A 17,654-nucleotide genomic window follows, 5' to 3' on the forward strand; every position below is an offset into this window, starting at 1 on the left:
GTGTATGAAGATGAAGCAGAGACACACAAGTGCACAAGCACATGAAGCATAGAGTGAATGTTTTTTCTTTCTACAAGCTCTTCCCAATTAAAAGAGAGAGCAGAAAGTACTTGAAAATAGGACCTATGGTTGCAGAACCACATTTCTGAAATAGAGATCTCTCAAGTATCAAACTACACTGCAGAATGACTAATTGTGGGGTGACTAATCCCTGTCTCCCCTCCAAAACTATTACTTCACAGTGGCCAAGAAAACATACCATAAAGATGTTGTTATTGCATCACTCACATTTACTTGCATTGAGAAAGACTGAGCCTTTTACGGTACTTGTCTGATTACCAAGAGATATGCTGCTTCTATATCAGAAAAGAAAGGACCACTTAGTTTTTATAGTTCATCCTGGACAGTTGTGAAGGTGTTTGGTTAAATGCCTAGGGACCGGGGAGCTGGCTTTCAAGCAAAGAAAAAAAAATATTTTGGGGGGGAGGGGGCAGGGAGATGGCAGAAGCAGATGGATATTCAGGTTGACAGAAAATGAAAACCTGCTTTCGTCTTGCTTTCATTAGTCTTCATTATATGACCACGACAGCTTTAATTGCTGCCCTGCATACATAAGTAATAAAAATGTAAAATGTTTAAATGAACTGTGGCTCCCAAAAGCCATTATAAAAGATTAATGATGAGTACTCTTTGCTAACTTAAACGTCTTCAAGAAACACATCTGAGCAGCCCTTGTGGTTAAGATGATATTAGAACAATATTTGCCGGACCACTTGTCTCAAACCATTATGCACTAAGCTTTGATGGTTTTGATTATTCCATCCTTAGCTAGTCTGAATTCTAGACATATTTGATTCCAATTTACTTACTCCTGACAAGTTATCCCACTCCTGCAATCCAAAGACAGAGTCTTCAGGTGCTCATATTCTGTCTTCAAGAATTGCTGATGTTTACTTCGATGGTTTTTACCGCCAAAGTCATTGAACATAGGGTTTATTAGTAGCATTCCAGAAGTTATTGTGCTAATTAATACAATATCCAGCCGAAGGGGAAAATACACAATCTTTTCTATTTAAATTTGAAGCAGTACCAAGACACATCTTTGAACTGCCACTTTCCCTTGAGGGGCACAGATTCGACTGTTTGAATTCAGATGTGAGAGTGGAGTTTTACTTCTAAAAGGGCATCAAAGCTCCATCTCTGAATGGAGTAAAGGGTCAGACCGTGCCTGAACCTTGCACACATGGCCAACAGAGCAGGGGCAGGATGGCAAAGCTAAGGTGACCTGTTCTTCTCTCTCTGTTGTCTACAGGCAACAACCAAACTTTTTAAATGGGCACTACTAGCTTTTTTTTTGTGGACAAGCACCTCCCCTGCGAAGTCAGCTAGATTCTCTTGACAGCTCCATATCTATGGGAATGAAGAGATCTGCACAGGCAAGCCAAACTTTTTCTGTGTGGTGTACTCTGATGTTTGGTTTTCAATCCAATTTGCAGTTAATACTAACGGATTTGGGAAGACTTATAAAACTTGATACTCTGCTGCATAAACCACTTTCTTGCCATTTAGGTTGAACCAGAATTTTCACAAATGGCAGGAATTTGCTGGCTGCAGAGCTGCTTTATGCCATCCTTTCCAGTGTCACTCATGGAGGCCAAAAACTGGACTGGAGGACCACCAAATGTTATATTTCTATGTTTCTTTCCACTTTAGTGCTCATCTCACTATATTTCACTTAATGTTGACTTTCATAATACAGTCTCCTCTGCCAGGAGTGGATTATATTGGCTACTTAAGATCTTCCAGACCTTCACCAGGTCTCCTGCACAATGATGTCCAAATTTTCCCATTTCCCATTCCACTCCTATTAGCTCTCTGGGCTCATTTCTGTACACACAGTCCCATTTCTATTTCCTGACCACCATTTGGAAGCTGCCTCTCTAGTAAGTCTGGCTCCTGGTCTCTCGTCTCTTCCTGCACAGTCTTCTGGGCTGGTCCCGTTCCAATCTGCAGGCCAGAAACTTTTCCAAGACAACTATCCCCTCTTCAGTGCTGCAAACCCCTGCCCCCCACCGCCGACAACCACCAAACCCATTCTCTGTTCAGCATCGCAGAATAGACTGATACAATTAGGATTGCAGGGTTAATTATATTAGCGGAGAGCAGGATAAGATTGCTGTTCCCTAGGAGAAGCGCAAGGTGATGGAGCAAGAGGAGCATGGCTTAGTGTTGCTATTTCAAAGCTGGCTGAGCGAGAACTTGGCTCTACTCTTCTGAGCCTAAGAAGTAGGGACAGGAGCTGCAAGGCACAGAGACTGGCTTGCCAGGTCTTTTAAATCAGTGACAGGAGGGGCAGGAGCAGCTCCTTCCCCTCTCTGTCTCCTTCTCCTGTTGGGGAAACTCCTCGAGGTGGTGCTTGGTCTCCTGCAACTCTTCTCCTGCTGTTGCAGCTGCCCTGGAAGCCCCCAGACATTCCCAGCAGAGTCTGGACGGCTGCTTTGGTGACAACCTGGGCTCAATTTAATGAGAACGTTCACGTTCACTTGCTACACTGGCAGCCTGCCAGCATATTTTCTTGAGACACATAATAGAGAGAAGGGAAATGGTGATTTTTAACAGGTTTTTTTTTTTTCATCCAGCCAAACCTGACTGGAATTTCATGGATGAAAGAAAAGGCACTTCTCTAGCCCAGGGGCTTTGTCCCTGCCAAATTATAAGGGCCTGCTGCAAACAATGGAGGTGTTAGAGCTTCTAAGAAAATAAAAATGTTGAAAGAATCTTTTATAACGGAAAATATTAGGCAACCTAAATCTCGGGCCAGCTGGTAGCGGGCAGTATAATATAAGCTCTTTGGAGGAGAGATGTGCAAATAATGGATTTTCAGAATTTCTCTTCTCCCACTTCCCCCCCCCACCCCAAGTTTGAACTATTTTAGCTATTTTCTCCAGCTGAAATTATTTGCCAAATTCAGCCAGTTGCTAAATTCTCCTCAAATTTTTCTTTTCTCTGTCAACAGGTTTCTTGTAAAAATAAACCCATTCTCCCACCTCTGTCTTGGAATTACGGCGTTCACCAGTGACACAGTTAGGAAGAAATCTGCCTGTGGTCAGCTCTTTCTTTTTTTGCTATGTTCTTGTCAGAGCTCACACGTTACAGTAACCAAGCTGGCCTGATAGCTGTGCCTGGCAGCATGCAGGGGAGGTTTTCCATTAGCCTCTACCATCCCCGGATCAGCCCGTGCTGGGCTGAGAGCCTTCACACAGTGTGGGGCTGGAGGTTCATTAGGTTGTGGTTTTCAGGCTGAGTCTTCACTGGACCAGTTCATAATGATGATATTTCTGGTGTCAACTGCAGACCAGATGTTGCACCTCGGTGCCGTGCTGCCGGAGGGGAGAGCTTTGAGGCGACACAGGAGGCGGGAGGCTTTGAGTGCTCAAAGTCATTGATCCTGCAGCGTTTCTTGTATCCATGCAGGTGTTAGCCATGGTCTCCTGGCCAAATCCCATTCTGGCACATCACCAGCTCTGGCAGTTTACCTACTTAAAATCACCTCTGCGCTTCTAATTGCAGGAGTTGTTCCTTACTTCCCTTCTTTAGCAACAAAGTTGTGCATTAATGGCTGGCAGATGCCTGCTGCAACCCTACTCTGCTGCTCCAGGGTATGGTGAAGCCATCCTTGCATGTGCAGTTTCCAACATCCCTTGGAATGAGCAGCAGCTCTGTGCACAGGGCTGGAAGGCGAGCTGCCCCGCAGCACCAGACAGGAATGACAGAGACCCGAGGTGAGGCTGCAGCAGGCCTGCCCGTGGCGATGGGGCACTATAGACATATTTAAACAAGCTGCCTGAGCCCCAAAATGTGGTTGCAAAGTGATGAAATGCAGTTGTTTGGCAGTGGCAGACACTGCCTTGCTTTTCAGAGGCTGCTTTATGACTGCTAGCATAACACAGCCCTTCCAAAATCTCCCCCACTTCTTTCTTTTCTTTCTTTTTTTTAAAAAAAAAAATTATTAAATCTATCCTCAGAGAGGTTAAGCCAAATTTTCAAACGGATTATTCAGGTGTTCTGGTTTGGGCTTTAAGTGAACGATGAAGTGTGAGTGCATATTATTATAGACCCCATAAACTGCAGGACAAGACAGATAATGTAGGTACCCATGTTCGAAAACAGAATACTGAAAATTTTGCCAAGAGCGAACTATTAAAACAAATGAATCTCTGGTGGTGATTTAAAGTGAAGCAGAACTCCTAGTGCGAATGTAATCTCTTTTTGTTGGTGGTAGCATTGCATCTTGGTTGGAGGCTGTTGCTCCGCAGCGAGCCGCAGTCAGCGAGGCCTTTGTTCGTGCCTAGCGCAGCACAAACCCAGCTGGGCAAACTCTGGCTTGGGTTGCGGCCCCGCAGCCGCAGGGATTTCCATCAGAGCAGGCTTGGATCCACCACGCTTAATCGCATTGGCAGAGCAAGGAGGACTCAAGACCACCAGAAACTGCTCGGAGTTTCAGTAATGTTTGTAAAGTTCAGCCCCACGGGAGCAAAGGAGGGTTAAACCAAAACCTCACATTCAGCGATTTGGCAGGAACCATTTTACGCAACCAAGGCTGAAATACTAGCTTTTCCATTTTCCTCACTACATAGCCACTTGAAACATTGCCCCACATTTCTTTTAAATCCGGGAACCAGGGTGCATTCCCTGTCCGAAGCTCTGGACAGAAAACTCCTTCTGAAGCTTCCTTTTGCCATTTGAAATCACGATGGAAATTATACAGAGGAAGGATTGTGCTGTAGCTATGGGCCTTCTAAAGTAATTGCTTCATGCATAAATATTGATAGTCAGCCCTGACTTCTATTTTTACACAGCATAACTGAAAAAATATACACATAAGACTTAACAAAGAATATCTTCCTAAAATGAGGAGCAAAACCAACCTCAAGTATAAACAGCAACGACAAGGAAAAAAAAAACAAAATAAAACAAGACGTATTTTGGGGCATGTTTCTTTCTATTTTTTCAGTCTTCTATCATTATTCTATCTGTGAGTAAAGCCTCAACAAGGTTTACTTTGGGACTCTTTAAGGCTGTGTAAATATATATTGTTGCTAGGTTGTGAAGCGTCCCAGCTCCATGCACATGTTAGCAGAGTAGGAATAAAGCTAGCGAAGGCCATGGGATCAGACTGAGCTGCATCTGGCTCTCCATCGCAGCAGTCTACAACTACCTGAAGGGAGGCTGTAGGGGAGTGGGAGTCGGCCTCTTCTCCCAGGCAACTAGTGATAGGACAAGAGGACACAGCCTCAAGCTTCACCAGGGGAGGTTCAGGTTGGACATTAGGAAGAATTTCTTCTCAGAAAGGGTTATTAGACATTGGAACGGGCTGCCCAGGGAGGTGGTGGAGTCACCATCTCTGGATGTGTTTAAGAAAAGACTGGACATGGCACTTAGTGCCATGGTCTAGTGGACAGGGTGGTGTCAGGGCAACGGTTGGACTCGATGATCCCAGAGGTCTCTTCCAACCTGGTTGATTCTGTGATTCTGTGATGGCTGGAGAAGGCAGCAGCCAGTAATTGCCCGATTCCTCCTGGTAGGAGATGCACCCCACAAGGAGGTGCACCCTTTTGTGTGCAGGAGCAAGTAGCAGGGACCCCTGCTTTGGGTAGTGTTTGGTCTAGGAACTTGCAATACTGCAAGACCAGAGACAGCAGCATTTATACTAAATACTTTTGCTCAAATCTTTCCAAAAGTGAGCACTGCCCCTGCACTGAGATTTCTGCTTCACCCTGTTCAGTACCCTCCAGGATGCAGACTGGGATATTGCAATGACAGAAGGGTGGGATTTGGCCTCACCAGTCTGGCCCATTTGGGCAGCAGAAAGTCTTCTTCAGTCTAGTGAGCTTCACTGGCTGGAGAAAATCTCCAACAGCCTGGTGACGGTTGATACAGTAAGATCTCCCTGCCTCAGTGTCTGCTTAGTGACCCAGCTGTCACTCATCTATTGCTTACCTTGCAGCCTGTGTCAAAGCCTCTCACCACGTACTTCTGGTTTCCCCACTTGCATACATCCCCCAGTGCTTTGTGCCATCCAAAGCAAGTCCCCTCCGAGAGCAAGTGCACAGACAGTGTGTCTCTCCCTCCAGATTTGCCACTCTGGGATTCAAACCAGCAGAAAACAGAGGCAGGAAATTATGGAATCGCCACTGCGGTGCTCCCTGTGGCATACAGATGAGTCGCTGACCTGCTGAAGGAAGAGGAACACACTGGGAGGCCAGCAGGAGCAGGCATGACCTCAGACCCAGAAGTTCAGCCAAATGTCCCAGGTCAGGACAGGTGGCTGATGGGCCTTGCAGCACCAACAATCAGTATCTACGGGCCCAACTACCCAGCCAGATAGAGCCTGGAAATCAGCTGGGATGCAAGTGATGCAACTTCACCTTCTCTAAAGAGCCAGGATGGGGCTGGGGCGTGTGAGCTTTTTTCTTCTGCAGGGCAGCCAAAGTGCAATGTGTGTAGCACAGCTACTGCACTAACCCTTTTTTTGACTGCAATAAGCCGGTTGTCCTCTATTCCCTTTACCCCCTCAGTGTTTCTTGCACAATGTAACTTTGATCATAAAGCTCCGGAGAAGCAGGATTTTGAGCTCAATTTTGATCTCACTTATTCTGGCATAATTCAGGAGTAACTACAGTTACACGTGTAGAAGATCAAAATCAGTCCAGTTCCTTTTAACTGGGTAAAATTTGTGGTCTGCAGAAAGAAGAAAATAATCAAAGGTGTGAACAATAGAGACAACTGAAAAAGGAGATTACGTTTTTTCTTCTCCAAAGTTCAATATTTTTTGGCTAGCTCTTTAACATTGAAAAAATAGTTTTTTGGGAAAAATAAATCCCACAGCACCTAAACATACGGCAGGTCAAGGGAGGTGATTCTGCCCCTCTACTCCGCTCTCGTGAGACCCCACCTAGAGTACTGCATCCAGCTCTGGGGGCCCCAACATAAGAAGAACATGGAGCTGTTGAAGTGAGTCCAGAGGAGGGCCATGAAGGTGATCAGAGGGCTGGAGCACCTCTCCTATGAAGACAGGTTGAGAGAGTTGGGCTTGTTCAGCCTGGAGAAGAGAAGGCTCCAGGGAGACCTTATAGCAGCCTTCCAGTACCTGAAGGGGGCCTACAGGAAAGCTGGAGAGGGACTTTTTACAAAGGCAAGTAGTGACAGGATGAGGGGTAATGGTTTTAAACTGAAAGAGGGTAGATTTAGATTAGATCTTAGGAAGAAATTCTTTACTGTAAGGGTGGTGAGACACAGGACCAGGTTGCCCAGAGAAGTTGTGGATGCCCCCTTCCTGGCAGTATTTATGGCCAGGTTGGATGGGGCTTTGAGCAACCTCGTCTAGTGGAAAGGTGTCCCTGCCTATGGCAGGGGGGTTGGAACTAGATGATCTTTAAGGTCCCTTCCAACCCAAACCATTCTATGATTCTATGATTATGATGCAAAATTTTATAGAAGAAAACAAAAATTGGAAACTTCCCATCAGCTGAAAATAGTACTGATACTGTCTCCAGTGGCAACTTGTATTATAAGATAGAATATGGCAACGGTGGGATGTGTGGTTTCACTTGTTAAAGAGCATTGACTGAACTCCATTGAGTGATGTCAAGTGGATACTCAGACAACAGAGCTGAAAAACACTGCTCTTTTCCCATCCTGATGTGGAAAGTCAGTGCTGAGGACCGGCATTCAGCAGGCAAGATTTCTGTACACAGGCCTGGACCTCTAATGCTACCACACTCAGTAAGCTTCAAAGCAACCAAGAGCTCAAAAAGCCCTCCAAGGGTCAGCGTCACGCTGTGACTGCCATCCCTGAAGGTCTGGTTTCAATGTTCGCAGCCCTAGGACCCCCTGAAGTATGAACCTTCCTCTGCTCTTTGTGGTTGCCGAGGATTGGCTGGACCCTCAGCGTCTCACCGGGGTGAGTGCAAAGCACAGCCAGGGAACTAGAGAAGCTGTTGATGTGGTGCCTTGCCAAAGTGTGTCTGTGTGCCAAGCTACAGGCAGCCGCAGTGGGAGAAAACGAGAGGAGAGAGGAGCTCCAGGCACTGACTGGGTTTATCTGCCAACTGAGTATCAGTCCAGATTAACTGGATGTATGACTGCAGAGGCTTAAACTTGTTCCTTGTCATGGTTATGAAGCATGGCTGTGAAGCACCAAAAATCCTAGAAACAAAGATACTTAGAGCCTTCACATGGTACAGTTCAGTGCTGTGTTGTGTGACTCACTGGGTTTAGTAAACAAGAGGCTTTATGTGAAGTCAACCCTTCCAAGCACATTAAAGAAAGGCCCAAAGAGACTAAAATCTTGATTTCTTGGATAAAAAAAATCCCAAGAGGTTTTGACCAAGTCCCGTGCCAGCTGCCAGGACCATGCTCAGCAGCACTCGGCAGCATGTCCGTGGCAGCCAGCAGCAGAAGAGGTCCCCTGCACTGGGAGGCAAACACGAGTACCCTTCTGCTCTTCTGAGCAGTGCCCTCAAACTGGGGACGCCCGACCAAGGTCGCCACAAGAATCCGGATAAAGCATTAGCGTGTAAAACCACAAACCCCAGGGCCAGGCTGCCTCAGTGTCTTCCCTTTCGACCCAGGCGGTTCAGACACATTAAGCTGATAAAGATCTGCCTAGAAAGAAAAGGCCTTTCTGTGTTTTCCACCACCCAGCAGAGCCGGCGGGAGCAACACTCTGCAAGGCAGTGCTGTAATCTGCATCGGGACTGAAGTGCGTCAGCAGACGGCGTATGATGTGTTTGTTATCCTACACTTCACAGCCCTGGCTGCGGGGAAAGGAAGTGTTGGGGTTTTAGGTCAACCACTGGACCAGGAGGTAGCAGTGATAGGTGATGTGCTGACACTGCGCTTGACCACTGCTTTAGAGCTCAGATAGCGTACTTGAGTCACCAGAAATGTGCGTACTTCAGCCACAAAAATGATTTGGGGCACATTGTGTTATATAAGTGGTTGTTTAACATTATTAGTCAATCACACACTGTTTAACTTGTTAGGCCTGTAAAGCTCATATAGGCCACGTACATGTGAACCACAAATGTAGCAATCATTTTCCATTATTATTTTTAGCAGCAAGTTTTACTTCTCTACTTATCACTTGGTACACCCACGTATTTTAGAAGGGATTGGGTAAATTGAAGTTCTATTACCAGATCTAAGTTTGCATTATGCTCTTTACTAGGTAGCGACCTGCTTCACCGATACATCCTGCTAACACAGTGGTTCCCGTCTCTCTTGGTCGCTGGCAGCAATACCAAGGGGTTAATCTGCTAAAGGCAGCATCCCTCCCTGCAAGCTGGGATGACTGTGTCCAGTTCTGGGCCCCGCACTTCAAGAAAGATGTTGAGGTGTTGGAGCGAGTCCAGAGGAGGGCGACCAAGCTGGTGAAGGGTCTGGAAAGTATGACCTATGAGGAATGGCTGAGGGAGCTGGTGTTGTTTAGCCTGGAGAAGAGGAGGCTCAGAGGTGACCTTATTGCAGTCTACAACTACCTGAAGGGAGGTTGTAGTGAAGTGGGAGTCGGCCTCTTCTCCCAGGCCACTAGTGATAGGACAAGAGGACACAGCCTCAAGCTTCGCCAGGAGAGGTTCAGGTTGGACATTAGGAAGAATTTCTTCTCAGAAAGGGTCATTAGACATTGGAAGGGGCTGCCCAGGGAGGTGGTGGAGTCACCATCTCTGGATGTGTTTAAGAAAAGACTGGACATGGCACTTAGTGCCATGATCTAGTTGACATGGCGGTGTCAGGGCAATGGTTGGACTCGATGATCCCAGAGGTCTCTTCCAACCTGATTGATTCTGTGATTCTGTGACTGCGAGGGACACCTTGGCACCCTGTGTCTGTGAGCATTGCCAGGGGCTCCGGTGCCTGCTACCTGACATCGAAGCAAGACAACCACTGCTATTGAATGATCACACGTATGTTCAAGTGATTATCATCTGCAATGAAGGTGGCCCTGGGTACGGGCCAGGTACTTCACCGCTGTGGTTCAGCATGCACGTAGAGCTGCAGGAGAGCAGCACCTGGCTCCTGTCCTGTCCCACCAGTGCGTACCCGTGTGCTCGCGCTCTACCCTGAAACTACTGACTTTCTAAATTGAGAGCGAGAGTTCTCTGATCTTGTTCGCCGGTCTTGAAATTGACTTTCTAAAGCATTGATGGCAACGTGCACTGCAGGGAAAACTGAACCAGAAACTCCTACGCCAGCCTGCGTCTTCATGTAGATACTTGGGTTGTCATTTGCATGGCTGAGGTCAGCAGGAGTCATGTGAGCAGCTGCACCAGAGCCCCCTGAAAACGCCCGGTTCTTCCTGCTCACAGGGGCACTTCCCTGCTGAAAGGGCGGTTTTGCTCCCAAAGACAAGGAGGGACAGGGAAATGGTGCTGGGGTTCCTCCCCATGGCTTCTCTGCCCAGTCCACACTGTTCAGTTGGAAAGTTAAAGAGAAAACAAGATGAGTTTTCATACACCCACCTGTGCAGACTCATCCTGGGAGTCAGGCAGAGTTCGCTCCCTCCCACGCACTGCCGTTGCTGTGCAGCCTTGGCCCTGGAGCCCCTTCACCCCTCTCCCCCCACCATGCTACTGAATGGAGAAACCGCCATAAACCCACTTTAGTCGCTCTGCCCGGCGCCTGCCAGAAGGAGGGTGATGGGCAGTCTCTCTGGGGCATGTCCCAGGGGCACACTGGCAAAGGGTTTGTTTCCACAGGTGTGCTGAAGTGTGGCTGTTCTCAGCCCACACTCAGCCAAGCCCACACTTGTCCCTGGCTGAGGCAGCATGGCCAGGGCCCCATGGGCCATGCTGTGGTGGGTCTCCCCTCCCTGCCCAGCCCGCAACATTGCCAGAAGGGAAAGGCCCATGGCTGCTGCTGCCATACCAGCAACCAGGTTACTGCCATGTGGTGCTCCTCCTCCTCCCTCTGCCTCTCCTGCTCTTCACCCCCCAACACACTTTTTTTTTTGCAACGTCATTGCCATGACTTAATTAAGGGGTTGCCAAGGATTTGTCACAAGGCATGGTGGGGGATGGACCCTTGTCAAGGGTAGGGCATGGCGGTTGCTGTGGGTCAGAGCAAGAGGCTTGGTATCCATTCCCCAGCACTGCCTGTCTGGCAGCGGGAGCCGGGAGCACTTGGCTGGCAAGGTCCTTTACAAGGTCCCTTGAGCTAAAGCCCCTGTATCACCAGCAACGAACTCTGTCCCCTCTGTGCGTGCAGCCGGCGACTCAGTCTCTTGCTGCGGGTACTTCACAAGGAGCTCACCGCTGGATGGGAGCCATCCCGGTGTGCCAGCGGGGCAGACAGGGTTAAAAACCAGAGGAGTGGCTGCCTGTGCACAGGGTGGGTGGAAAGCACGGGAGTAACTCATTCAATACGCTAAAAGGTGAGTGCTCAATTTAGTGTCATCATCCGACTAGGGCCGATCTGTTTTATAGGATAAAATATACAAGAAGCTTACGGTAAAAAATAAATAATAAAAAGAAGACATTGCCAGGAGGATGAAAGCAGTGGGTTGGATCAGCTCAGCCCAGGCAGGAGCCCTGGAAGGGGGCCAGGGAGGCAGGAAAGATCCATGAGGAGTTTCCTGCAAAGAAACCATTCAAGAAATTGGGCAGAGGCAGTATGCACGTCACGCCTGTGCAGCTCTGCTCGGGTGGAGGGGGAGCCATGGCCTGGGAAAGCAGCCCAGCCCAGAGATTTGGAGAGGGGTGAAGGGGAAAGAAGGTGCCGTTTGGATCAACCTGACCCAAAATAATATGTGGTTTGTATTTTCTAAGCAAAAAATTAAAAAAACAAAAAAGTAAGTAGAGCAAAATATTTCATGTTGGAGGAAATGTCATTTTTGCTATTAAAAACCAAAACAAACCAGACCAGACAAACCCCAAACGTTGCAGCTAAAAAATTCCTGCCAAGCACTGAAATATTTTTCTGGTGAGGCGCAGAGTCTCTTGCTCTCCCCCAGTACCCTGAAACTAGTGTCACTGGAATGTCTCCCAGCTGGATGGGAACACCACCACATTGAATTTTGGGACCCCCTAACCTGGGTGTTCTCATAGATTTCACAACCCAGAATCAGGTTTGTAAATGTCACCAGTGCAGGGCCTAAAAACACACCTGAAAATGCAGAGTCTGTTCTCCTGGGACCTCCCAGCATGGCAGACAAAGAACTTCTCAGCCAGCGAGTCCCCATGCCCGTGAGGGATGCTCCTGGAGCTGGCAGAAACTGCCACGGGGAAGCCATGAGAGTGATGCCAGTGAGGGCAAATCCATGCTCCATTTGGGCGCCAAGGGCTTGCTTACAAACACCTTCAGCATCACGGGCACGTGGTGGCCCCAGCAGCACATATAGGGCACCCCCCCAGGCAGGCAAGGGCAGTGATGGCCAAGGGAGATGCCTAAAACAGCCGCGTGTGGTGATGATGGACCGGCTGGGCGTCTGCTCCCACAGGAGCAGCTACGGACTAGTGAAGTCAAGTCAGTGAACTGGCCATCAGGCTGAGAGCAAGCCCTGGGCTAGGACAGCTCTGCCACCGATACACGCTGTCAGTGTTTGCTCTATGTTATTTTTGACCCAGAAGGCCTCCGTCAGCGGTGCTGGAAACAGGCTGGGTACAGGAGCTGCGGGTGTGAAACTAATTCAGAAGAGGTGCTGGAAACTGATGCTGACGGCATTTTTGGAAACTATTTCCCCGAGCTGAAAAAAAAAAAAAAAAAGGGATTTCCTAAAACGACTGAAAATGAATTTGCCACATCTGCAAAGAGTGGCTTGTGGGTTGCCTGTCCCTGAAAGTAGCTAAGAAAGAGCTACAGTCAACAACTTTTCTGTTTAAATGACAAAAGCTAATGTGCCCATGGGCGACAGCAAGTGCCAGGTATACTACCAGTCACCTTAAATCCTGAAAATGCAACCATTTGAATTGTTAAAGCTCCCCGAGTTTGCACAGTCCAAAAATACAGTCTCTTTGGCCAAAAAAAAAGCTGGTTTTGGAATCAAGAACGGCTTGTAATTAAAGCCAACAGTATGAGAATCTGTAACTGATCTGCTCTGAACAAATTATTTGGCTACCTGAAAAGAAGAGAACCAAAACCTTTTTATTTTTTTTGGAAAGAGGCTCAAAGAAGAAAAATGTTAACTTGCTGAGAAAGAGAAATCAATACGGGCAAATTAAAACAGGCAAACACTTGACCTCCGTATTGGGCAAGCGTGTGCAAAGGTGGAGAAGATGGGACTCGCTTTAGTTTGATGAACAGTCCAATCACTGTTATGACATAAAATTAGACCATTTGTTTAAAGAAGAGCTACAGAAACCAAGATGTTATGCCATTGACCTTAGCACTCCTCTGTAATATACTTGATGAGAGGGATTTTGTTTTATTTTTACTGAGACAAATTCAATAGATTTACAGTGATGAATGCAATAAAATTACACACATGGTGAAGGAAAGCGTAGCTTCAAGGCACTACAGCTCTGCCCAAGAAATTTAACTCCTTGAAATTTGCCATTTTCAGCTGGAAAGGAAAAATGTCAAAAGCATGACTCCAGCAAGGCTATTTAGTCAAACAGTACCAGATGGATGTGTTCGATTCACCTTCTGCTTTGGTTATGAATGAAAGGAGTCAGCTAGGAGTTTGTTAAAGGCTATTTTTGCCTAAAGAAGTCTGGTCAAGACGTGGTTAATATAGCCATGCTCGGGTCTGCTGTGCTTTGAGGAGGGGATTAGTGGAAATGAGAGGGAAAGGAAGCTGAGAGGGAAAGGAAGCTTGGAGGAAGCCAGGTAGCACAATGACCGAAGTATGTTGCTTGGATGAATTCAGATTGTGACCAGACATTTTGCTTTGGTACAAAATGATGCCACAGTCTCCAGGAGACATAGGGAATTTGTGACTGAGTTTTCAGTATTTTCCTTTTTCCAGGAACCTCACCAACAATACGGCTCATGCTGTCCACATGAGAAGTAAATATCACTATTTCCACCCTCCAGACAGGGAAGCAGAGAAAGAGCATTTTGACTGACTCTAAAGAGCTGGGCTATATCTGGGTTTGAATGGGCTTGAAGCATCTGCCTCTCCTTAAATTGTGAGGGATTCGGTAGCAGCCCCAGGGAAGCGAGGTGTGACAGTGAGCAGGGTGTGTCACCCTCTACTCACAGGAAGACAAACCCAAGGCAGAGAAAGGTCTTCACTCAACAAAGGCTTAAATGCATATTTCTGTCTCCTTCTTCTTGATGAATTTTTGAAACATGTTTAAATGCTTACCTACACCAGGACCGCTGTGGTAGGCATGCTGTTGTGCTTATATACTTCATAACTTGCCTTTGGTCTACAAAAATCGAAGCAGCTCAGGTTTTTCCAGCGTTTCTGTATGATTTGGCCCATCAGGTGTCACATGTTGGTACATACAAACGCACCACCTGATGAGGTGACTAGAAACCCAGACCCGTGTTCAGCCCAGCTGTGACTAAGCTGACACCCTCCTATTGCCCCTTCTCCTTCGGGACAGAGCAGCCGGGGCATTCAAGGAGTAGGACCCACCACAGAGATCAGATCCATCACACATACGCAGCTCATGGCAAGCCATCCCCTCCTGCCAGTGTGTGGGCAGCCCTCCCCTTGCAGGGCTACGAAAGCCTCCAGCCTAACAAAAATGCCTCTTGTATCTACTGCACCGAAGACCACAGATCCAAAGCGTACCCTTAGCAACCCACACATTTCAGAAGTAGTTCCAGAGAAAGCAAAAGAAAGTGTTGTCCAAGCACTACATACAGATGCAAGTACTTTGTTGCACAATTAATAAAGTAGTTTGTTTCACTGCTTAAAATTCATCCAGAGGGCTCTTTTTAATAGTCAGAATCATCCCTGGCAAAAGTCTTTTTGAACATACCTATAAGGACTACGATCTAAGTTCAGAGCGTTGTGGCTTTTTGGTTTTGCTTCGTTTTCAGAAAGGGTTGATGAAAACCATTTTCATAAACTGGCAGCAACAACCATAACACACATACAAAAACAAGATAGCAGTCTCATACGGGAAATATTTCTGCTTTCATTTTTATTTTATGAATACATATACAAGAGATGCATAATCTTCCATTATCCAGGCTTAAAAATAACAGGTTGGTTTGTTTGGTTTTTTTTCCAAAATAGCTTAAAGAGGAAAATAAAAATAAGGATGAAGGAGGTGCAACATATTCAAACCATACAGTTGAAAACCTTGCTAAAATTACTGCTGAAATGTGAACATGTGGAGGGTGTGTCTGTGTGTGTGTGTATCGTCCTGTATAGTAAAAGCCTCACCCAAGGTATTTATGTGTATGAATAAAAAAATGCTTTGGCATAACCAGAGATTCCTCCACGCACACTTTGTTGACATTTCTGAAATACTGAGAGAATAAAATCTGAGAATTATATCATATATCATTTTCTCTCCTTGGCAGCAACGTCTTTAAATGCAGGGGGGAAATGAAGAAGAGTCTGTTGACAAGAGACTTTACTTCCACACTAAGATGGTTATATTAGCAGAATACAGCAGGATGCAAACAGCTTCAAATAGAAGAGATATATATTTATATATATGTATATAATGTAAAAATGCTTATTTTATATGGGAAAGGAAGATCTGTCAAGATAACATAAAATGAACCACTCTAAGACTAGCTTCCAGCAAAACATTTTGCTTTATTGGATCTATTTTCTAGCTACACGTCAAGCTGACATCTGTCAAGCTTTTTAACTTTTCATATGGCAGTCTATAAGAAATGTTTCATGCAACGTCTACAATGCTAAATACAGGGTAAATAACTGGGATTAAACAGGTGAGGAATAACAGACTATTATAATGACCAATAACAGCATATTATGTACATATAGCCATATTATATTCTCATGTCTTCACAGTAATGTGCAAATGTGACAAATATGGCTTTCATTTTTTTTTCTAAAGCAAGTAAGACATAATTATACAGAATAATGTTTTAAAACGCTTAGGAGGATTTCACCTTTTTGTGAAACCTGTTCAATCTTCATTTGCATCAGAGTTAAGGAGCCACCCCAGCACGGAGGTGTAGTTCAGGTGTATTTCCAGGAGGGGGCACAGATTCCTAAGGCACAATATTTATGTGAAACATTTTTAATTTAAGTCATGCTATTTTATTTTTGTTTTTATTTTTTTTGGTTATATGAAATAATAGGTTGTTGCTAGTTATATAATAAGCGGTTGATTGTAAAAAATACAATGTTAAAGGCTACACTACATGCCTACCTGTAGCTCCAGAAACATAAACTAATCTGAAAACACACTATACAGCGCTGCATATTAAACCTTTGTGGTTTTTTGGTAATATTCTTTTTCATACATGTAGCAGAGAGTTATAAGGCTTCTGCGGAATAATAACATTATAACTGAACAAATATTTTACACTCTTCCATAATGGTATTTACAGTTACTATAACTCATATTTTGTCATTTGGTAAATAACACGTATCTTGTATGCATCCTTCTTGCCTATCTAAAGTGCTTGCTTAACTGCATGAGGAAAGAAGATGCATACCTGCTTTAGGTGCAACAAACCCTCAAAAGAAGTAGCTGAAATATTTGTTGTGGATCTGAAATGCATTCTCAGAAATTGAAATTATTGCTAAATTCAGTGCCCTCACTAGGCAATCATCTATATTATTTGTCATATATAAATATATGCATATATACTAGTATGTATGTACATGCATACACATTCATCTATCATGTAATAGATAGATTTCAATTTTTTGTCCATCAACCTTTTTTATTTTGTGCTATTCAACTCACTTGTGCTATGACTGAAGCCAGATTAAAATCAAAATCTTAACATGCTACTACTAACAACCCTATGATTCATTAGCACATAATAAAAGACAATATGCAAAAGGAAGCTGAGATGATGACAAATCAGGAGGCTTTTGAAATGCACTGAGAATAAGGCAATAGGCTGTACATTACAGCAGAGGAAAAGCTGAAGAAATTCTGGAATTCAGAAACGCATCTTCCTGGAGTAGGGATTGCTCTCCCTACTTTGCTGCAGAGTCCTACGTTTTTTTCCAGTATCACTCTCCAGAATGCAAGCTCTATAGTTTCTGCACCTACGAACACTTTTAATGGTAGCAAATTCAAAGCTTATTAAAAATGCCCTGATGCCACAACCTGGTAAAATAAGGCACTTCCAGGGCTGTATTCCAGCGGTGCCATGCCAAAAAGATCAGCACTGGGAAGAAGCACTCAGATTTTGACGAGTTTCCTAGTTTTGTCCCATGAAATGCGCCGTCTCGGAGCGTATTCCCTCCTCTTTCTTTTGAGATGATTTTCCTTAAAGAAGCTGTTTCATCAGTTGAAGTTGAGGAGCTACTTCTTTGTAAGCAAGAGGTAAATCTTCAGTTCCTGACATTCAGTAAGGTGGAAGATCAGAGTGGTACCAGGCAACGTCTTGAGTTTATTCGGTATCTCTGTACTCGAGCTGACACGCCAGCTAAGTCAAAAGTGTGTGTGGATTTCATACTAGGCCCGTACTGAAAGCTATGAATGGACATTGGTACTGGAAAGGTCATTCCTTATAATTTCATTTACTGCAAAGAAAGA

The 17,654-nt window shown here is 45.5% G+C and overlaps 1 protein-coding gene across 4 annotated transcripts in view; it reads right to left on the bottom strand.

The window, feature by feature from the left end:
• Positions 1-15,081: 15,081 nt before the first annotated feature.
• NFATC1 (nuclear factor of activated T cells 1) overlaps positions 15,082-17,654 on the bottom strand; it is a 116,338-nt gene continuing 113,765 nt past the window's right edge. For all 4 annotated transcript variants that reach the window (XM_068395911.1, XM_068395915.1, XM_068395913.1 and 1 more), the window contains one exon: positions 15,082-17,641. In XM_068395911.1, the coding sequence (XP_068252012.1) occupies positions 17,592-17,641 (50 nt within the window). In that variant the 3' untranslated portion in view covers positions 15,082-17,591. The remainder of the gene's footprint in view (positions 17,642-17,654) is intronic.

The sequence above is a fragment of the Nyctibius grandis genome, chromosome 3, assembly GCF_013368605.1.
Source record: "Nyctibius grandis isolate bNycGra1 chromosome 3, bNycGra1.pri, whole genome shotgun sequence".
Lineage (NCBI taxonomy): Eukaryota > Metazoa > Chordata > Aves > Nyctibiiformes > Nyctibiidae > Nyctibius > Nyctibius grandis.